This window comes from Hesperophylax consimilis, chromosome 4 (genome assembly GCF_061612785.1).
Source record: "Hesperophylax consimilis isolate HC1 chromosome 4, BYU_Hcon_1.0, whole genome shotgun sequence".
Classification (NCBI taxonomy): Eukaryota; Metazoa; Arthropoda; class Insecta; order Trichoptera; family Limnephilidae; genus Hesperophylax; species Hesperophylax consimilis.
This window is the reverse complement of record NC_142839.1, coordinates 5,077,483-5,100,963: the sequence shown is the minus strand read 5'-3', so window position 1 is coordinate 5,100,963 and position 23,481 is coordinate 5,077,483. Positions and strand designations below refer to the sequence as shown.

Genomic DNA, 23,481 nt, shown 5'->3' with positions numbered 1-23,481 from the left:
GAGCCAGTGAGACTATGGCATTCCCAATTGGGGGATGTTGTGAGGCAGAAGGTAAGTGGGGAAGGGAAAGAGGAAGGTGGGGAAGTACCTGGCTATTCAGATCTAGTCACTAAACACGGCTAAAGCCATTTGGAGCAACGTTTCAATTCTGAATGGTGGTCTTACACCAATTTAGTTTATTAGTAAAGTTTTTACATATGTACATGGTTGTTTATCAATTGTGTTAATTTTACACCACGTTTTTTAGTGAGGCTGTGTGAATTAATTGATTTGAACGATTTAATGAATTTAGGCCTGCGAGATAAACGCCCACCCCATCGGGCAGCTGGTGGCGGGGTGTGCGGCCGCCTTCAGCGCCTCGTACGGGGGCGTCCGGGTTCATCCGCTGCTGCTGTCCCACACCGTGGACGAGCTCAAGTGTCTCTCCCGGAGGATCTACTCGGCCATACGGCTGCTGTTCCCCGCACTGCCCACCCCCGAGAACTACATCATACTGCGGGACGGGAATGATGATGGTGATTTGAGCAAGTAAGTTTAGCCCATAAACTACGGATTACAAGCACACATGTTAACCATAAAATGGGGTATTTTCGCAAACCATGTGTAGTGTATGGAGTATTGTCGTTTTCATTTTCGGGTAGTATGCAATAATACTCTTAGGTCATCTATGTACTGGTATTTATTAGGGAGCTGTTTTTAACAAAATAGGCACACAACTTACATGCATCGCCTTTTATAAGATCTCGCAAGCATACTCTCTCGCTTGCACTCATACACATTCGCACAGACATCACACCATGAATACTGTTAAAATGTGTGGAAGGTTTAAAGTTTCTTCTTACTAATTCTGATAATTGTATTAACACATTGTAGTTGGGCGCTTCAAACAATAGACTCTAGCCTATAGGGGGTGTTTTTCGAGATTAGCGCAAAAATATATCGCTTTCTTAAAATTGACACAATTTCTAAACCAAATAATATTTTCGATTGAAATTTTTAAAGAAATCAGATATGACATTTGATCATCAAAAATAAATTATAATTGCTTTGATTACATCATAATTTCACCACATTTCAAAGCTGAATATAAAAACCTGATATTAATTTAGTAAATAGCATTCAATATTCAATATTTGAGAAATCCATGTAAAAGATAACATGTCTATTCATATCATATAGTTATATAATAAATAATAATATATATTTGCCATGCCCGCAATTTTACAATCGCTGGTTGTGTGAAATCTGATCGCGTAAATATTGAACAGTGTCGCCTAAGGCCGAAGGCGAACACTCAATAACTCATAAGTTTAATTGCTTCTTGTCATAAAAGAGTCTTTTGCGGTGGCCTCGCCTAATTGAAGAGCCCATTCCACTTATGAATCATAGTATTTATTCTTTCAAAGAATCAGTACACTTCATATGTTGATAATCCATCACACACTATAAGTGCATGTATCACATAAATTCCTCCAAGTATATGCTTGTATAACAACAATGACAATTGAGTAAACAAAAAATAAAAATAATTTTTATAGGGATAAAGTCCTATACATATTCAAATAATAAAATACCAAACAGTAAACAAAACAGTGCGAGCGGTATAAAAAATAGTCCAATACGTGAATGGACTCAACCTAAACTGGAGATTGAGATCGCATAAAAGCTCTAGATTTGTGGCGACGCCTTTACAAGCGGCACACTAGCCAATCTGGACAAGGCATCTCAAATAACGTCGACAGACTGTCGCCAGCACCCAGGTAGCAAATTTCCCGCCCAAAACCGACAGTCGACAAAAACAGCATTTGCCGTGTCCCGCAGTTGACCGACAGTCCGCGAAAAATGGCAAATGCATGTGTAAATTAAATATTTTCATTCATTGATTTTAAAAAGATCATTATGATGTAGAAAATGACACTGGCTGGTAAGATGGCTGGCACCAACCTTGCTCGGCGTGATGTCAATGCCTCCATATTCACGAATAAATATGAACAAGTCGTTTAAACGTTATAGAAAATTTATTTCAACATAAAAGTAAAATAAAAATACATTCATTATTGTAATTTTTTTCTTAATTTGTTTTGAGAGAAAAAAAAACAGTGATTAAACCCTATTACTGGCAACTGGGAATCTTTAAGGGGATTTAAACGAAGATTGGAATAATATTTCAGGGGTGAAAGGAATGGGGGACCAAAGCCCATACAAGCTAAAATAGAAATACTATAAATTGTACCCTGTAGTAATGTAAAGACCAACAAAATTAAGTTTTGTATTTGTTCCGTATTTTTTGCCTTTGCCGAATATTATCGGTGTATAGCCACAAAATCGACAATAGACAAATTGAATAATTCCTTATTTGAAGTAAAAGAAGTCACATAAAATATAGTTTTTTTTAAGAACCTACTTACAAATCTTAATGATTTCAGAAGTAATTTTGGTTGTTGAATATGAAAAAATTTGAAACATATTTTTTTGAATGCAAGGTCTACTGTTGTTGACATACATGTTGACCATAAGTAGTAATAGTTTTATTGCAGTTTATTTTAAAGTACGGAGGCCTTTTTTTTGACAAATCAACCTTTTAAGGTAGTTTCAGCATTAAAAATTTGAATTGTTGTATTTATAACAATATATATCATGTATAATTACCTCCTGAAGTTAATACACTTTGCCTCCAGACATCCTGTAAAGTATTTAAGAATAAAACATACCGCGCCTGTTAAAAAAAAAGGCTTTTTGAGATTTGTTTAATTAATTGTTAAATTTTACATAACTACTGCAGTACTAGGTATACAATAAAATAAGAACACTTTCATTCAAATGCCGGTAGACGAAGAATATTCCGAGTATTCGAAAATCTCGAGAAATCGAGATTATATTAGTTGTGACATCAACTCCGCGTTGGAACTTGAATATCTGAAATTTATGAATTTCCAAATAAACTGCCATTTTATTAATTATTCTTATTTCTTCACTGCAACATTATGAAAAAAAATTATGATGAGTTTATCTCAACGCATTTAAAATATCAGTTTTTCTTCCAGTGATGAAGTGGTTTCCGTGTCAGGAATAGTCCAACCCCTTCTACTTCCGAGGGTTCACCCCTCTCTGCATGTATTGTATGCCTTGCATCACCAAAAGGAAGATGTGGCTTACTGGAAAAGGTTGCTAAAGTGGAACAGGCAGACTGATGTTACCCTAATGGCCTTCCTTGGCATTGATCAGTAAGTATTTCACTTTTTTGTTTTATTGCAACACTTTATATTTGATTTTCACATTGTTGCCATTTGTAATATTTCTTATTCTATTGTTTCGTTATATTGAGAAGCACCTATCTACTTTTATTTTTATTTTATTGCAACACTTTGTATATGATTTTAAAATCTAAATGGTTGCCATTTTTAATATTACTGATTATATTTTTTGAACTAGCGCAGACTCTTGAAAAATCACAGGATTGTTTGAATTCTCGTTTACAAATCAGTTCCAATTTTTTAAATAATAAAATATCATATCAGAGGTAGATACAATTTTGAAAATGACACTTAAATTCAAAGCAAATTTGAATTCATTCAACCATATTTCGTGTTCACGTTGGACTAACTAACGCACAGCACAGAAAACTGAAATTAGTATGTTTGTCATGGTAAAAGTTATTAGTGATGGTTGACATTCCTGTCCGGGTTACAAAGAACCGATTCCTTTGCTGTCTCTGGATCTCTCGATATTATTTCTTTAAGAACCGGTTATTTTTGGAACGGGTTCCTTTGGAATATATATCAAAAGCCGCATTGATAAATCCTTTCCTACAGCCCCTATCTTAACCCGCCTCACAAGGCTGCCCAACCGAGTGGCGACCTAGCTCTCCTGCCTTTACACTTTCAATTTAGGAGGGGGGTATTCAATTTGAGAGGCGGGTATGGGTACCGCAACCCCGGGGAATGGAAATGTTTGTCCCTGCGATAGGTCACCCTAAGTGGTCAAATACGTTTGGTGACGTATCAGGGGTGCCCGGGTTCATGGGGTGAGGTTTGTCTAGGTCAGCGTCTTCCGGCTGGCGAGTATTGCGGAACCCAATTTATTGCGTCCAGTACTCACAGGACGCGCAATACTTAAGAACAAATACTAAGTACGAAAGTCTCTTTGAGATATCTGTTCCAAACATCTGTTCTAGTATATATGCTTCACCTCTACTAGCTCCCTCTAGCGGCTAGAGTTGTTGATATTGCCACTATTTCACTGGAGTTGGACTTATTATTAATATTATTTGCTATTGGCAACATCTCTAAAAATCATTGAATGTTTATTTGATTATTTACAGAAAATTCCTGATAAGTTACACAGCCAAGACGTGCGTTGGCACGCCGCCTTTTTCACCCGTAAAAGATCAGCTGTTTTCCGAAGCTGTTGACACATTACAGCAACTAAAGACGACATTCTGTCCAATGGAAAAGTTACTTGTCATAAAGAGTACTTTCCAGAAGATTACTGCCGCCGTTCAAAAAGAACTGGGTAAATACTGCAATAAACTTCTTGTTGTTTCAATTAAATTCTTTGTGATATGAACTGTAAATTATAACTGTTTCTTTTTTTTTTAAAGGTCCAACATATTTGTGGACTATGGATGAACTCTTCCCAGTGTTCCATTTTGTTGTGGTCAGAGCCAGAATTTTACAATTGGGTTCGGAGATACATTTCATTGAAGATTTCCTAGAGCCGTGTATGCAGAATGGAGAACTCGGCATAATGTTTACCACACTCAAGGTACATAAACTACATTAAATAAACACATTAGATAGGATTGCCATATTTCCAACATGAATACAAGAAAGACGTACCAATGAATAACTGAATGCACTTAGTCACTTAAAAAAATAAGGTGTAAATATACAGGCAAAAGAAGATTAAATTTGTAGGCCAAACCATAGTTTCTCAACCTTTAAAATCGAATAAATGATATAAGAATGCGTATAGGACAAATAAAGACACATTAATTTTAATATATTTAGATATATATATTTGTACTAATTTGTTTTATTTTTATTTACAGGCATGCTATTTTCAAATACTACAAGAGAAGGTGACAATTTGTGATTAGTTGAATAATGAATTCAACAAAGGAGACGCATTGATTGTGTCGACTGTCTCGGCATATCAAGTGATTTTTAATTGATATTTTAGTTGTATTATCATTTAGAAAAACCAAAGCCATATATCTTATTCCATGTAGAAAAATTTGCCATAGTATTGTGTGCGAGTATAATGTATAGTATATTTTTAGCCCTAAGTCCAACTATTTATCAGTTTGCTCATATTAAGTTAGAAAATAAGTGTTAATCAGTGTTAAATGTATAAAAGTTTTAATTTAGGAAATGTTGAGCCATTTTTTTAAATTATGATAGATTTTTTTTATTTCTATTCAATTTTAGCACTGTGCGTCCAAAAACTATTTGTCCATAAACAATAAATCCAAAGACTAATGAACAATCATTATTTTCTACGGTTATGTTTATCCGTAGCGATAAATAATAATAAAAAAATTGTTAAAATACGTAATTTTACTTGGAATAAGGATATTATGTGTTACTTATATTTATGGATAAAGGAACAAATTGTCTATCCCATTATATTGCGCTCTCATAAACCAAAATTATTACTTTTACAGAATAAATGCATCTAATCAATGACACTACAATACATCTAGACTTGTTGCTGTCTCGCAAAATTAAGATAAAATGTGGCAAGTAAGAAACACTCTTATGTTTCCAGTAAATTCTTAATTCAAAGGTTGTTCATTTATGACAAAGATAGACATTAAAAAATATATCTACAACGTAAAAAGGTCAGCGTTTTTGTATTCAAAATTGCGCAGAATACTACCCCAAGGCTGACCACTGTAGAGGTCTGGGCGCCTGACGGATTTTGAGGTATCAAGTGATCATGTCAGTGCCGTGCCATAATAGAGCAACGACACTTTGCAAATGGCAGCGATTGTTGATACTCGTTGTCGCTGCTGATGTTTATCCGCAAGCACAAAAATAAGTTATTAGGTTATTTTATTCAGTAAAGTTTACTTAGTGACAGCAGTTACTGTAATTTGCGCATCCGCAGACCCGTACTCTAGTCGGCCTCCTATTTTCTCTAACGACGCATAAATCTTCAGGCGGGAAACAATTGTATTATTTATAATAATCGATAATAATGAGTAATTTGCGTGTATTTACAATTATGTTATTCCTTGAATTTTACTGGTGTTTGCCGAGTAATTGAAACACTATCTCATTACATACAAGGGCATATAGTCTCTTTTGTAAGGCAATTTACTTGGAGTTAGCACATGACTTTACGTGATGTGTGACAGTTTATCTAGTACTAAAAGTAGGAAATCGAAAGCACTACAATTGACATACTTTTTGGTTGCCACTTTGAGATTTATTTAGCACATCTATGTATATTGTAACGTCATTGCATCTAATCAAAATTTAAATATTTGAGGAATCTTTATACTTAACTCATTTTCTTTATAATGTTTATGCATTATATATTATGTACATATTATAAAAAAAATGGTGTGAAATAATTAATGATTTTAGCTCAATTATGTGCAAGGTTATAATTATATTATTTAATCCGCATGTAGATTAGTTTAGCTCTAGTCCAATACAAAACGTTAAAAGATAGAAATAATGTGTTAAAGATGCAAATAATAAAAACAGTAAATAATTTTATTCCTAGGTCGTTATGAGAACTACAAAACTATGGCTGAACTGAATTTAGAACCACTGGTTAGCCAATAGGTTACTGCAAGATAGAACAAGAGTTTTTAATAGTTTCTTGTACTGTATGTGTTATTACTTCCATACGCAAGAAAAACTATTCCATTCCAAGTCAGTTGGCTTTAGCAAGTATAGTAAATTTTGGTAAATGTATAGAAAATAGAGACACGCTTAATATGCACATTTTATTTTTACAACACTTTGTGTCAGTTAAGCCGAATTTACATTACGCAACTAATTGCGCACAAGTTGTTTCATGACATTAGTTGCACTTTTAGTTTCACATGAAAACATAGTTTAATCATCCATAAACTTTAATTTTGTAGAAGTCAGATAATAAAGAAAAGTAAGTATTTTAGTTTCTGAAAATGGAAAATAATGCATTTTAGTAGCTATTTTGTTAAAAAAACTGATCATTTTAATGTCACGCCATGTTTTTACATAACTAAGAATGTGTTTTAGGATCATGGGTTCATATTTTGGCTTAAATAAGAGAAGTAAAAAACTTGCATCAATAACAATCAAATGGCCGCCAAGTAAACGATAGATTTCAATTTTAACGAAATATTCATAGACATTTTAGTAGACCTGCCCTAAGTGATTAAAAGCGTATTATTCCCCACTCCCCATACCGGTTCCATTGGAGCCGGCTGGGCTCGCGTATGGCTTCCCGTGAATCTTGAGAATGTGACGTCATCATTCTTGTTCGAACTAGCGTCGAGCTATGGTCCAGGCATTTTATGAAATAACACGGCAAAATAGTGGCTTGTGATATGAAAACTTGTAAAAATATATGTGAAAAAGAGAATAAACCCAATTGTCGTATTACATTCCATATGTAAGCATCATTTTAAGCTTATTCACGTCGTATAATATGAATCAGTTGTAGAAACATATACTATCACATCGAGCCAACATTGGTCGAATGTAGCGATTCTCAAGTGTGCGCATCGTTGTTACTGGGAAGTAAATTATGAACACTTATAAAAGTGTCTTAACTAAATACGTAAACAAAATATTCGACTCTGAAAATAGAAGAAATTTTTTTTTGCCGAATTTGGACTTCGCAAATTTGTTCATAACGTGGTGAGTAATTTGCGCTCCCATGTAAAAATGTCTATTCATTCAAAAGCAGATTTTACTTTTAAGAACTAAATGGTGATATTATAATGCGAGATGCCTATATACTGTCAGATTGATTTATTGACGAATCACAGTCAGCTTTACCCCCTTCGTTCTTCAACAGTTGATTTTACCCCTCACCTTTAATTTCTAGTCTATATATTCATATGTCTGTGGAAATATTCCATTTCTGTAAACTGAAATACTTCTCATTATTATCTAACTTGTACAGTTTTTTTTTATTTTTTATAAAAAAGTGCGTATTAAGAGTGTCTTTATTTTGTGTATATTTATGTAATGATAAACTAGCTACTTTATAAAAATGCATTTCGAAGAAGTATATAGGCCGGTATTTCATTGTACATATTCAGGAATGTTATCAGTTGGCTAATCTTGTCAAGTTGCTCTCTCGTACTAACACGAGAGAGCAACTTGATGAATGTAAATATCCCTCAAAGCAAGCTTAAAAAGCAACTGAAATACCGGTCATGTAGCAGGATTGCTATATATGGTGCTCAATCATCTAGCTTCCCTGCAAAATGATGTATGAAGGTCTACTTGAAGAAAACTTGTAAAAATTATTAGTCTTAATTTTTTTGAAGTAAAATATAGTTTGTGATGCTTTGTTAAAATATGTATGTTTCTTTATCTATGTTATCAACTTGAGCAATATTTTCTTAAGTACTTTACTTCCCCAGGCGACTGAACAAATATCACCATTTAAGTGCTACCAAACCATTATAAATTATCATGTCATCATTTTTAACTTATTGTAGACATTCCAAGAAAATGCCACGATTGGAGAACTGTAAATTTTAAATAAAATTAAATTATTCACAATTCCCGCTAACCCATTGGCATATCAATTTTAGTTTAAAAATAAGTCCCCAAGAATACACTACTAATATTTAAAAATTGCATTCTGGCATTAAATTCATGTTTTTGGTGCCTAATCAAGATTCCGGTAGTAAGTAAATAAATCTGTACTCCGCAGTTTATTTTTTATGTTCATTCAAATATACATGGTTTGGCGGAATTATTTTTGGTATCCAAATATAATTTTGGTGTTGTAAAATTATCGTAAGAAATTTGGTGACCGAAAATATTTTGGTGCTCATTTAAATAGTTCCCAAAGGACAAGTTGTCCCACCCTTTAGGCATTTTTTCTTTAATCAGCTATTATTTAAGTGAATTTAATTACCCCAATCAGAATTTAATCTGCCCCTGTAACTGCCGGGGTGTGGTATGCAAATGCATAATATATATTATAAGGTTGAATGGTTGCTTGGGCCGCGATACCCATACCCGCCTCCCAAATTAATATAAAAAAGTATTAATTATGTATATTCTTAATCATTGTATTGTGCTGTTATAAAACCAAAATAATCAAGTATTGGTCCATTCATATTCCAAGTAATTTGATGAAACAGAAAAGGTTATGCGGTAAAATGTTTACATCAAAGGAAATGTCAATTTTATTAATGAAGATATTTCAACTTTTTGTAAAAACACATTTTCAATATTATTTTTAAAGCTTAGCAATAATAAGTTCCTTTATTTCTGAAAAAAATTTTTTTTTTTAAATAATACATTGTCATGATCGCGTAGGTTTTTATTGCTGTCTCTATAAATATTTTCAAAGTCAAAAAGCAGTAGTTTGAATTTTAGTTGTTACTTTATTAACCTTTCCTTATCTGTGGTGTGTATTTACTACACATTGCTTCTAATAACTTTAATAACTCTATAAATATAATAAATTCTGGGTTCAGATTTTAGGTATTCCTCCGTTATACATTTATACACTGAATTAAAAAATAATATTTTACATAGTTTTCAAATTCAATTAAAAATCAGAGATTTTTGTTAAAAATCTGGAACAAATACACCAATACAATCAATCGTGTGATACTAATACGCGAAGAGTGCGCGAGGAAATGACACGCTATTGATGTCCCGCTTTAATTCGCTATGCGGGAACATGAGACATCCACACATCTGCAGTTGTATTTTGATTTAGACCATGGATACCTACGACCGCACAGCTGTGTTTGTGCCAGCCGTTAGCCAGTCGCCCGTGAATCGTCGTTAGATGTGGACCCCTCGCACGTTTCGTTAGCATCTGCCGATGGTTTTTTCATGTTTTCAGCAATTATTATCACATTTGATATAAAATATAATAAACATAATCGATTAGCTATGAAGATTCATATTTTTCCGATATTAAATCGCTTATTTTGAACACCGGAATGCGTGGATTTTTTTAGCACAGTAAGGGAAAGGTTAATGGCAACAATACATCTTTTAGTTAAACTAATAAACTCCACATACTACTACCGCATAAATTATGTTTTTAAACTTTCATTTCATCTGATGAGGTCGTCATTTTTAAAGTGTATGTGATTTACTGTACCTGAGAAATTGTGTTACAATTAAAACCCAAAATGTAAATTAAGCATGTCCTTAGATACTAAACATAATAGTTAAACTTCCAACATACTGTGCCGAGGGAATGTATTTATTTTTCTGAATCATTTTAATTTCCATTGTGAACATTGTGTATCTAATAAAAAAACATTCAATAATGACACACCTGTTTTTTTTTTCATACAACAAATGTCATTGTACAACATTTTGTATTGTAATGAAAATTTCGCAGTTGAACGGGTACTTTTGGTACTTTGTATCCCGGGATGTGTTTCCTTCATGAGAGGGCTAGTAATGCAACAATGCAGTTTGTTTTGGGAAAATAACTTGAGGAATTTCAGCATATTCAGTTCAACATGGAGATGTCAAATCAAAATAACAAATTGCAGGTCAAATAATTTTTTATTTAAAAAATTTTTGGAGAGGGATAATTTGGGGATTTACATAGCAGCAGTTGGAGTGCTTCCTGATTAACAGTCATAAAAGAATAGCTATAATAATTATGAATAATCTAAGAGGTAAAATAAAACATATTTATGTTAATGCTATTTATTTCATTCCTGTAAAATAACATACATACCAAATGTCTTAATTTCATTTGTACAACATCATATCAAAAATGTACACCATAAATACAAATTTCCATATAGGTAAATGTTACCTAATAAGTGATATCTCGCGGCTATTTCGTGTAAGTCTTTGTTTAATATTTATAATACATGTTTCTTTCACCACGGCCCTCCCAAACGTATCATTTTATAATAAAATAAATGTTATTAAAACAGGTTGATTAGAAATAAATATATCACCACAATTTGCCAAAAAATGATAGAGCACTGTAATATTTGGTAGAACTAAATGCTTGCTTGCTTGCTATGGAGGAATAAAAGCAGAAAGACTCGTGGTGGATATAAATGCCAGCTTTCTACGGCAATATGATAAAGCTTTGTTCTAAATAAATGTATCCAATAAAATATTACATTTAATTCCTAATGATTTAACCACAGGGTGCTGTGATTGATGGATGCTATTTACAAAACATTATTCCTATTAGACATAAGTAAAGTAAAGAGGCATCACATGCCAGACCATCTCGGGATGTATTGCTTCATTTCCATTTCAGGAGAAACCATCACTATATTGCCAATAATAATATGTATTATAAAACTATAATCATTGATACTAAAATAATATTTCTGTACAAATCTCTCACAAACACATGTTTATTCCGCATAAGTCGAGAGTTAAAAACAACATAGGATAAATAACAAGAAAAGAACATTCATTACACTCAAGTAATTAAGTATTACCTATGAATTAAGCTATGGCATAAGAATAACCCCCTCAAGTCCTTACACATAAAATACTGCCCCCGGGGCCGAAGGGTCCTTGTGACCAACCGCAACTGCCACCGCTACACTGTGCTACTTGTCCCAGTACAGTACGATACAGTACAATACAGTACAATATAGTAAAATACAATACAATACAGTACAGTACAGCACAGCAACTCTGTACAGTCCTATACATTAATATTATCTGATAAGGCCACTAAAACATAGCGCATAGGTATAAAATTAGAGAAAGTCGGTAGATTAATATTGTTCCCTGAAGTAATTGATATAGTAGACGAATCGTCCATTGGACACCACTGTTGTGGCTCACTCATATGCAACTGTTTCACTTCACCAGACTTGGTCCTGCCACCGTGCTACATTAATGGGTACAAACATTACAAAAGCCTTGTATCGTGTTGCACTAGATGCGTCCTTTCATCTATAACAGAACGGCTCCCGGTATACTTCTGATAACTTCTAGCAACGGCACGACCGCGCGTTACTCCGGAGACTGATTGTCCTCAAAGTATAATATATACATATATATATATATGCGATTATTAGTTTTGTCGTGTTAACATTATATTTTACAAGTAGTAATGATATAAATATATAGTTTTGTTACCCTATGAAAATATATGTATTTTATTAACTTACATGCATAACTGTTACAGTGTTAAAAAATCATTCAGTTGTTTGGAGATAAGAGAAGCCAAACCAATTCACAACACAATGGCAATCACAAATATAAACAAACACATCCATTCTTCTTCAAGTCTTTCATTCTTTTTAGAAATGTTAACATTATTTTAGTCAAGGCTAACAGTAACAAGCGGGTTAAGTTGCGATTAAAAGCATAAGCAACTAATATAGATTTATGATTAAATAAAATAAATAACAAATAAATAAAATAAAGTTACCAGACAAGTTAATTGAAAGGGAAAAGGGAAGTGAGTGATAAGGGGATGTTTAACATGTTTTGTACCAAATATGGATATATAATAGGCAATGAACAATATGAAGTAGTATGAAGGTGGAGGTGCGGGGATAGATGGGTAATGTAGATAGATGATAGTGAGTCCTGAATACGCACACGTCCAATGACTACGACACTCATTATATGTCACAACAAGATATTTTATAAAATGTTACTTTAAAATACACTGATTCGCATGCAATTAAATAAACATGTTTGCTCTGAGACAATTTTCCTTATGAACAAACAATAACTAACAATATTTTATTGCACTAGCTAGCAAAACATAAATTTGGACACTTCCCTTCCGAGTGCTCTGTTGATAATTCCTTGCACGTCACTAAAACTATCATTATTGAAATGAAACAACCACGTGTAGCAAGAACATTGTAAACACTGTACAGTTTGTTTGTTTGTTTGACTTGTTTACGTCCGCCGAATGACGCATAGTATAAAGTTACTCCACAATATGAAAATACAACTACTGCTCCCAAACAGACCGCCGGACGCCGTCATCTCCTATTGATAAAAATACAATATGTAATATTTTCAGCTACTGTGTAAAATAGTAAGTTATATGTATAATATATCCACAAGGCAAAATTGGCACTTAAAAAAACACCCTTTCGATGGCTATCACTCCAGTTATGATCTCACTTGTGTCTGTGAGGGGGAGAAGCCGGTGGGGGGCTACGTGGGGCTGCTCCCCCGCAACGGGGATCCCCCGTTGTACGGGTGGTTGGAGTTGCACAACACTGTATACACACTGTCCACCTTGCTCAGCTTCTCGAAGAACGGGATGAGGTCCAGGAGCTCCGTGTCCGTCATGTCGTCGAACCACGACGCCACCGGCACCTGCACAAACAAATATAAACAGACATTAAATTGCTTATCTCTAAATAGTATAAAATAAAATCGCTATCCGCGTCTGTCTGTTTGTGTGCTTAGTTCTGCTAAACTACGCAACGGATTTAGATAGGGTTTTCAGTCAGTTAGAGAATTTATTTCGAAAGGTTTATAGATATAAAACAGGATATTATATTTACAGAATGTAGAGAAAAGTCTAGCAATGCCGGGTACACATAGGCTAGTAGATGATAAATTAATCATACACAGCTGCCGGGCGACGAGAAGATTGAAAAATGTATATCTTTTGTTTGTTAAAGAAATATGTACATTATAAGTATGTATAAAATGTTGGGGAAAAACAGAGCAGTTATATACTTGTAAATAGAAGATTGTTGAAAATTCACAATAAAAACAAATATGTATAGTGGTACAATGCAGTGCGGTCCATATAAATGCTTTTCTAGGAGAATGAGTAAAATTAAATCAAAGTGTATGTGTTTAATTGAAACCTCATGGATCACATTTAAGACATAGCCATCGAGGACAGGCGCCGATGGATTACACATGCAACAGCCTCGTAGAATCAACTTCATTTGCCAGTGGTGAGCAATTCCTTGACGTGGCTTTGATGGTTTGGCCATGTCAAGAGTCAGAATAACAGAAGAGTAAGTATAACACGGTGTATGAATGTGAATGAGGCAAGGAGTGTGTGCCTCACACCTGTGGGAAACGGTTTAACTAATTAGTAATGGATCATCTGGCTTACATTTAAACACATGCATTTTGTCAAAACGTGCTTGCTGCGTGGTGGGATAGATTGCACTGAAAAGGTTAAGGAATATAGAAGAATGCATGAACTTACGGCATTGTCAGGATGGAAGATGTATGAGGCGGGGGAGTTGTCCACAATGATGACCTTCCTCAGGTCCCTGCCGAGCTTGTTGAGGTCCTTTACGTAGTTCCCGTGGTGGAAGACACAGGACTCGCGGAATAGGCGGGCTCGGAACACTCCCCACCGGTCCAGCAGGTCAGCCACGGGGTCCGCGTACTTGGCCAGCGAGGCCGTGAACAGCACACACTCGTACAGTTCACCCATCCGCCTCAGGTATTCATCCACGTGTGGCCGCTTCAACACGTACACCTGGTGCACTGTGCCGTCTATCTCTACTGGTACTACAAAGTCCGCATTGTTTATGGGCTGAAAAAGAATAACGGGTCAAACGTCTATGGCACAGAGAGAGATTCAAATGGGTTCATAATTCTTTTATTTATCGTGCAGAATGATCATAATAGTGATGAGCACAATAGAAATATTCAATTTCGGAGCAGTGTAATGATCATTCGAATCAATCACTCAGGTTACGAATGACGTCTATATTTACGGGTTACGGGAAGTCCTTGTTGTTTATAGGCTGCAAAATCAGACACATTGAGAGATTCGAATCGGTTTTTCAAACGATTCCATTATTTAGAGTGCAAAAAGGTTATAATCGTAGATAATGGAAAGGAAGGGAGATATGGCGTGGAAGCATGCCTACTGTGCCGAGTTACAACCAAACTGCACTGACTATCAAAGCGACGGAGCCAATGAAAATCCAAAAGCCAAAATAAATAAATGTTTAATCATGTCGATGTTTAGCATACCACTCGAGCGATTGGTGTTATATATTTACATTTACCACAGTATTTAATTAATACCATTCCTCGAAATATTAATATGCAAACATATGAAACTGCTTACTGTTAAAGACAATAAATCTACCTGGATTTCACCGTTTAACGCATATTTTTAGGTTCTATGAATTTGGCACATCACGGCTAACGATTGCTCAAAACGTTTTCGCAAACATGGCATAACATGCCAAAAATTCATTCAAATGAATATAAGGTACATTCTTTGTGATCTAAACAATTTTTCGGGACACGGTTCCTCAGGGAGATTTTCGAAAAATTGCAAAGTGGGTTTTGCTCCACGACTCAAATATCAATTTCGGAAAAGTGTAAGAAACAAATGATGATTCAAAATAATCACTCGGTTACGAATGACATCTTCAACGACAATGCCAAAATAAGGTTACAAATTTTTTTATCTATCTATTTTCTGAGTAATACAGATAAAGACATTAATAATGAAAACCGTGGGCCTTCTATTTTATTTCTGTCTAATTGAATATCTCGTATCCGAGCAATTCATCCTGATAATTTTGAATGAATAATTTAAAATTAGTCATTCAAATAAATTATTTAAACTGATTAATTGTAATATTTAGTATTTTGATATCAAGATTACAGCCATCACTAGTCAAAAATAAGTTAGTGTATTTTAACATTTCTATGGTTTTGTATTGTTTCTAAGTTATTTATAAAATTACTAAAGATGCTGGTAAACGAGCAAGATAATTTGCGTATTACCGAATGATTGCCTTGCCCATCAGCAATCTTCAATTTTGGGTACCGTCGCCCTGGGTTATTGTATAGTTTTCACCTGTGACAGGTGAAAACTTTCTATTTTGAAAAACAGCGCCATCTGTTGGACGTAAAAGCAATATGCGCTATTGATACTCTATCTGGTTTGTAATAAGGACAACAACATGCCGGTCATCCTAATGCATAAATAAATAATGGAAATACATAAATCCCAGGTATATTAAGATGAGCAGGTTCAATTTGCCACTAATAAATATTGATCGGAAATAATAAGGGTTTACATTATCAATTATACGCATAGATAACAGATAATAAAATATTCCCTTAGCTGGAAAAATTATTGATAAAGAACTTTGATAATTTATTATCAGAAATGTGGTATGAACCGGCAAAAATAATATAATATTATGTTATTTCATAAATCTAAGTTGTTGATATAAAATTTTATCAGATTTTATTCCTGTTTAACATTTTACCCTGATTTTGGTATGTATTTAAAATGTTGTCTGTATAAAAATAATAAAATGTGCACAGTTTATGACATGTTATTATGCTTTTATTGTAATGTTTTGTTATGCTGATATATTTCCACAACTTTTAATAATAATATAATACATTGTTTCCAAAATATGGTTACAACCAAACAATGCGTGTGGAGCAATGAATACTTAGTGTATTTTTAAGATGTAAGCAATATTATCACACTTTGTGCGGAAATGGTAGTTTGCTGTCCTATAATTTTACTTAAATATTTTATACCAATCTCTTCTTCGTATTTGTGTTTTAAAATGTAAACCAAGTGTTGCCTATCTTCAAATCCTTGTCTTTTGTATGGATATTTTATCAAAGGGAAAGTATATTTAAACCCGTAGAACGGGTAATATATATTTCCACTCACCGCACAGGAAGTGAGGAAGTTTTTTGTAATGATTTGACCAAAAATTAAAAAAAAATTGTAATGTAATATAAAAAATACATACTTTTTCCACAAATAAAACACCACTAAATGGCCCAACACTAACTTCAAGGTCAGATTATCGAGTCGTATTACAAAAGTAGGCTTTAATTTCAGACAACTTTATAGTTGGGGTATGGTGAGTAGTATGTAAAAAAATTTCATTAAAATATATGTATTATTTTCAAAGATATAGGCTGTTTAAAACATAATCCATTTTCTCGAATGGGAACCTTGTTTTCGCCTTCACAAAGTGTCTTAGTATGAAAACTCTATGTAATCATAAATATAAAAAAATTATATATATACAGGGTGCACCAACTTCGGGAGGAGATTCTACATGTAAAAAAGATAAATGCTTTCCCATACAAAAATGTTTTTCCATAGAAGAATATTATTTTTTCGAAACAAACAATTCAACTTTTGTACTTGAAGGCTACCTTGAAATGTTGAAATTTCGAAAAGAGTTTTTTTAATCTTTTTTATCATGTAGAATCTAGAATCATCTCCCGAAGTTAGTGCACTTTTCCCCCGGACACCTTGTATATCTAATAAAGAAGATTGGAGTTGGGTTATTACATTTTGTTAAAAATTCATATAATTTTATAACAAATAACAAGAGAAGGCCAACTAATAATTTAAAGAATTTTAAAACCCCTCAAAAACTATAATCAATGTTCATTATCAGTTGTTTAGCACTAAGTAAAATTTCATGTTATTGTTTGTTTAGTAGATGTAAACCACAAGTACAAGATATTAGGAGAACATTTCAAAATAAACAACTCGTCAACAATGAAGTACAATACTTCAACTTGTTAACACAGACTACACGGAAAATAGAGTAGCGTGATATCAAGTCAAGTAGCAGAGTGCAGAATATCCAGTAATCAATATTGTAATATTTATATTCGGTCATGTATCAGTATAAGATAGAGTAGCATATCAAGTCATGTAACATAGTGTAATATTTATATGCAGTCATGCATCAGAATAAGATAGAGTAGCGTATCAAGTCATATAACATAGTGTAATATTTATACATATGCACTATGCAGTCATGTATCAGTGTAAGATAGAGATGAAATCATGTAGCATAGAAATAAAGATAAAGTAATAAATTATGTACTGTAACATATTTAGTCATGTAATGATTAATGTAAGATAAAATAGCATATTGTAAAATAGAGTAGTAAATTAACAGCTTTCCCATGGTGAACTATGCCTCTCAAATTGTTGCTGACTTGTACCAATGACAGGGCTTCTGTCTTGTAGTATTGTTAGTATGTGAAGCATTCAATATAGGTACACATAAATCAATATAAAATCTCACCTTGAAAGAGCTATGTACTAGGGTTTCGTCCAGATCTATCACCATGCACTTTTTGTGCATGTCCTGGTGCCTCACGGGCGGCAGCAGAGAGCGGGCCAGGTCTGCGGGGGCCAGGGGCAGTTGCGAGCCCGGCGAGGCCCCCGCTGCCCCGGCCGGCCCCGCGGCGCCCGGAGGCCCCTTGCCCCGCCCCCCTCCCCCGCCCCAGCAGCACAGTAGCGAGCGCAGGAACCCCATCTTCTTGGAGGGCGGCGGGGGGGGGCCCACACATGCCGACGCCTCACTGTCATCATGTTCGGATGCTGTGGATCGGTAAACTGCAAAGCATTTGTAATAAACAGTTTAATTTAGGTGCATATATTCAAATTTAGTACGGTCTTTCTGTAACATTATTCCATGTATGAGATTAAACGGAGCCATCAGTGGTATGCTTATGCATGTTTTCACAGAAAATCTATTATTACTTGTGTTAACTACATTTATAATTACTGCGTTAGCATTATCCAAAGTGATACAGTAGCATGTTGTACATAAATTAATGATATTCTTCGAAGTACAGCAGCTTTAAAACATGTACAATATTTTAGTGTAAATTTGCAGATGTGTGTAACATGCGTTCACAATATTCAAATAGTGAGTGATTAGTAAAACTTAATTTTTATGAATAAATATCAATAACAGGATATGTATTACAATTACTTCAAATTAAAGAATATTTTAGCCAAACTTCATAAAAACAAGTTGATATAAACAAATCTAAAAGTTATGTATACACACTGATAGTGATATAATTATTACGTGGTGATTAAAAACACAAAAACAAAAGGATCATATTTTGCAAACATGGTAATATGTTATTAGAGAAATATTTGTGAAACACGATCTATGTAGCAGACACATTAAAGATATTTTTTGGTAAATTCATAAAAGACGTTTATAATAGATTAAAAACATGGTAGGTGCTTACAATCATAACTACTTAATAAAATAATCTATTCATAAAAACCCTAACATAATCACATTACACGGGAATTAAAGTTGTGACCACATAATGGTAGTTGCGACCTCTAGGCCACAAAGGTCAGCTTATCTTTTAGGATCAACAATGCTTTCAAATTTTGGCAGTTAAATACCATACTTGTCGGGTTGTAATACTCTTGCAAATTTAATGCTGCCTGTAAAATATTATTATTCAAGGAATATGCAAATACCATGTTTAATTTACTGAGATAATTTTAAATCGTGCACTCAATTTGTTTTTAGCTCTAATGTAATGATATCGATAAAATTCGTAAAATACGAAACAAAATTAATAAAAGGAAAAAAAAAAGATTATATCATCATTCTAACATCCCATGTCCTGTATTTAAAAGAAATTAATGAATAGACAGACCTTTAAATTATTTAAAAAAAGCTTAAATTTCACTATCTGGTGCAGTGCATAGCGTTAAACAAACATCAAGCGCACACAGGGCACATATAGAAAAGATATCGTCACAGATACTATTAGGTATAAAATATGGGGCAAAATTTTATTTCATTACTTAGTGTTTTTATTATTTATATTATCAATATAGGTCAAAAGACAATCAGCGATTTCAGTAACTCAAATTCATGCAATCTGCTTTTACATTTTGACAATAAAACCTCGGTCAAGAGGGGGTGAACGTGTGATAAGGTACTCGATGCGAGTAACTCTATTAGCAGGGTTTTAACATGGCGGCAATTTGATCAGAACATGTTTAATTCTGATCGCGATATGGAGGTGATTTCTCGCCGTGGCAACGTTGTATCGACGAAATCGCTACGTGAGACATTTAGACTACCAACCTACGGTTGGTAAAAAATTTGCAAATATGTTTTATACAAGGATTGATTAATGACAAAGTTTAAATGAATAATGGCTACCGCTGAAGTGAGTTCACACTTTTACACGGCTGTATTCTTTTGAATATTTTGCGTATACCACATGTACGAAAGAAATTAATAAAACTGATGTTGTCTTTATTACCATCAAACAAGTGATATTATTCTACCTTATCTATCAATGAATGGTCAATTCTGACGTATGGAAATCCTGTTAATTTTTCCTCAATGAAATAGCAACAGTACGTTGCAATTTGCATTTATGCAATTATACCACAGCGCAATAGTTTGAAGGTCTTTACTGATTCATTAAGATAATATTGTAATGAACGCAATGAACGTACTGCATAATGCTAGATGTAATAACACAATAATGCATCTTTGAGAAAAATATGTATTCAAATGACTTGCATTTCATACAAATTCCATGGTGGATTGGTTCATTAACTAAGTAATTGCACACTTATTTTCCTGTGCTTCTAAACATGTTCCCAAATGAAATTACTTTGCTCCATAAATATTGTCTAAGATAATTGGATTCTCGAAATAATGGCAGACCAAACAATAGATATAGACTAGAATTAAAATAATTCGTTTGTTGGATTAACAGGTTCACCGCAACTAAATTTTGATGAAGTAAACAAACTAAACCCGAACCGTCCCGTTTGAGACCGGCGGCAGTGAATGAGATAAGGATGGATGATGGCTTACTGTGGTGGTAGTAGATTTTAAATATTGTCAGGTTATTTGCAACCTGGAAATGTTTGTCTTTCTATTAAAATAAATATATATATTGAAAATTACCGGTTTTGTTCCAACTCTCTGCTCAGATGCATCATTATAATATTATTTTGATGGAATAAGAGCTAACTATAATATCCTGAACTTTCGGCATGTGTTAACGGAATAAGTACAATATTAAAAAATATTGCATTACATACTTATTCACTGCTAGGAGCAGTGCAAAATAATCTGAATTTTTTTTATTGAATTCTAAAAACGTGGCCAGATTTTTTAAAATAAATATTGTTAATGTTTGTTCATCATAATAATAGTTGAGCATGCCTGAGAAATGAGATAAAGCAATTGCCAGGCAGAGATCAAGTCTGCCCAGCGACGGTGTGTAAGCTGTTTTGTTGAGAAAGAGAAGTCACTCATACTAACAGCTTGGGAGTTTCCTCTCACAAAATAGGTCATGAGTTGCTAAATTTTCTTTATTAATTGACCCCAATGAAATGATGAATGGTTCATGCATACCAACAAGACCAAACAAGATGTGTCCAACTCAAGAAAGTCACCAAAGTGTTCTGTAATACAATTTGATACCCGACACTTCAAACCGTTATACTTAGTCAATTGAAAACAATTTCTTATAATAATTGGCCGATTGCAGGAGATGGACCACATCAATAAGCAGATACAATATATTGGCAAAACAATTACTATACTTATTAAGACTTCAAACCATTTCACGGTGTACCTATATTATCAAAGATCAGTGTGTAATTATAGTGATATGAATCACTTAGATTAGCCGGTTAATAATAATTTTAACGGCAAATATGAAGTGACATCTAGCTAGTCTGACCAAACTATCTTAGGAATTAAACACGTATATTGACATTATGATTAGACAACAATATATAATAATATTTGTATTGCGCAAACAAAATGTTGAATTCGTTATTTAGTCACAAAAAGGTTAAAAATATGGTAGAACACACAAAATTTCTGATATTTCAACTGATATTGAGAATTTATCACTTATCGATGCACGATCATTTTGCACAATTACTGAGTATATTATGTAGGTACACTAGAATCCCGTTTCACTTTTGTAAACAACATAATAGTTGCGGAGAAATACGAAAAAACAAGAATAATTCTACGTAACAAGAGTTGGCGTAAAATTGTACATACATGGACATGCGTAAAATCAGATTCAAAATAAACGAATGTGGATCCATAACATTACCACCTCTGAAAAAACAGTGCAATTCGAACTACGTTCAACATTCCTTGCGGAGATCAATGACGGCATGCTCAATTGTCATACATTGCGTAATAAATATCAATTTGTGGTAAAATAAAAACAATATAATGTTTCAAGGTTGTAAGCGCCAAGCTGTGAACCAAGTCTTGTTTACCTTAATAGCTTGAACACGCCTACCTTTCAAACGCCACAAATATATGTTTTAGGATCATAATTTATTCACATAAACATTACGATAGTTAACACTCAAATTAATTTATTTGTAAACAGTCAAAATGTTAAGTACATGTGAGGTTCCCATCGGTAACTGAATGAAAATAGATAGTTAACAGGTGAACTAGCATTAGTCTATTTACCTCTTTCTGGTGTAAAATCGTTTAGTTGTTCGTCATCCCGCGACACTTGAGTGATAATAGACGATGGGTCCATTTAAACATTTGTTTTGTAGCTTGTTATTAATGGTGACTACAGATTTGCAACGATTGTACACCATAAAATTATCTTTTATCTCCTTTCTATCTTACAAAATGGCAGATGGCTGCTGGCAACTACAAATTCCTACATTCAGTTCGGTGTTCGGTTGTGCTTGTTATTTGCAGAAGGCAGAAGCTTACTATAGCTATTTCTGTTTTTCGTATTCGACAGGTTGTTGTTAGAAAGAGATACCACCATAAATGTATACCAGTATGAAAACTTTTCCGTTCATAATAACTCACCATAGAAGTTGGTTCCTACCGAAAGATTTATTCAAGTAAGAAAATGCTTAAAAATAGATGTAAAAGTGTTTGGGTCGCCATCTTTATATCATCGGCAGCCATTGGCGGGTCAAAAGTGATAAATAAACATGAACCTAAAAAGCCCTAGACAGAGTATTAGTGCGATTTTGTATGAAATCTATGGTGAGGGGAAATTGTCTGGCAGCCATCTTGTATGACTAACTTTTGAACTGATTTGTATGATAAGTGCAAGTGGTGCATAATGAACTATTATTCTTTTAATGCAGTTACAACAGCTTTTGATTTTTGTGGCGATATTTGAAGAAACAAGGAATCGGATACGTCATTAAAAAACTTTAAAATATTTTTGTATTTTCAAACATCTTCCCCCTCACCGCGTGGCTTTAATTTGCTCTCGAATTGGGGGTCTCGAATGTCCAGGACTTTTTAGGTCCATGTAAATAAATAATATCTAAAATGAATTTGCAAACATAACTAGATAATTAGATTTTTTTATCCAAATTTAGTTTGATTTTCAAATGCTACTGGGATCGCTGGGACCTATGCAATGAAGTACCGGACAAATATTCATAGACATAGTATTTTGATAATACACTTTTTAGTTTTGGCAAAATTGAAACATAATTTGTGCGACTAAGCTAATAAAACGTTGAATTTAAAAAAAATATTGTTGACGTCGTTGAAATAAATTG

The 23,481-nt window shown here is 33.7% G+C and overlaps 2 protein-coding genes across 4 annotated transcripts in view; one reads left to right on the top strand and one right to left on the bottom strand.

The window, feature by feature from the left end:
- Positions 1 to 10,447, top strand: part of Als2 (Amyotrophic lateral sclerosis 2) — a 29,347-nt gene extending 18,900 nt beyond the window's left edge. For both annotated transcript variants that reach the window (XM_089651252.1, XM_089651253.1), the window contains exons 5-9: positions 293 to 528; positions 3,045 to 3,224; positions 4,322 to 4,512; positions 4,601 to 4,764; positions 5,051 to 10,447. In XM_089651252.1, coding sequence (XP_089507378.1) covers positions 293 to 528; positions 3,045 to 3,224; positions 4,322 to 4,512; positions 4,601 to 4,764; positions 5,051 to 5,098 — 819 coding nt within the window. In that variant the 3' untranslated portion in view covers positions 5,099 to 10,447. The remainder of the gene's footprint in view (positions 1 to 292; positions 529 to 3,044; positions 3,225 to 4,321; positions 4,513 to 4,600; positions 4,765 to 5,050) is intronic.
- A 2,064-nt stretch (positions 10,448 to 12,511) lies between these two features.
- Positions 12,512 to 22,642, bottom strand: LOC149424078 (carboxy-terminal domain RNA polymerase II polypeptide A small phosphatase 1-like). Of its 2 annotated transcripts, XM_089651251.1 has the most exons (5): positions 22,409 to 22,642; positions 18,197 to 18,510; positions 14,347 to 14,682; positions 13,293 to 13,490; positions 12,512 to 13,154 (listed from the first exon to the last, which is right to left on the bottom strand). In XM_089651251.1, exons 1-4 carry the CDS (start codon positions 22,479 to 22,481, stop codon positions 13,326 to 13,328), a joined length of 888 nt encoding a protein of 295 aa, XP_089507377.1. In that variant the 5' UTR covers positions 22,482 to 22,642; the 3' UTR covers positions 12,512 to 13,154; positions 13,293 to 13,325. The 2 variants fall into 2 exon arrangements, with proteins under 2 accessions (XP_089507377.1, XP_089507376.1); XM_089651250.1 differs by having other exon boundaries at positions 12,512 to 13,490.
- Between the last annotated feature and the right edge of the window lie 839 nt (positions 22,643 to 23,481).

Excerpts from the sequence above, each read along its gene's own strand:
- LOC149424078 (XM_089651250.1), bottom strand. The coding sequence starts at position 22,481 with ATGGACCCATCGTCTATTATCACTCAAGTGTCGCGGGATGACGAACAA. Across the intron at positions 14,683-18,196 it reads TAGTACATAGCTCTTTCAAG|CCCATAAACAATGCGGACTT; the intron begins GTGAGATTTTAT and ends ATTCTTTTTCAG. Across the intron at positions 13,491-14,346 it reads TCTTCCATCCTGACAATGCC|GTGCCGGTGGCGTCGTGGTT; the intron begins GTAAGTTCATGC and ends TTGTTTGTGCAG.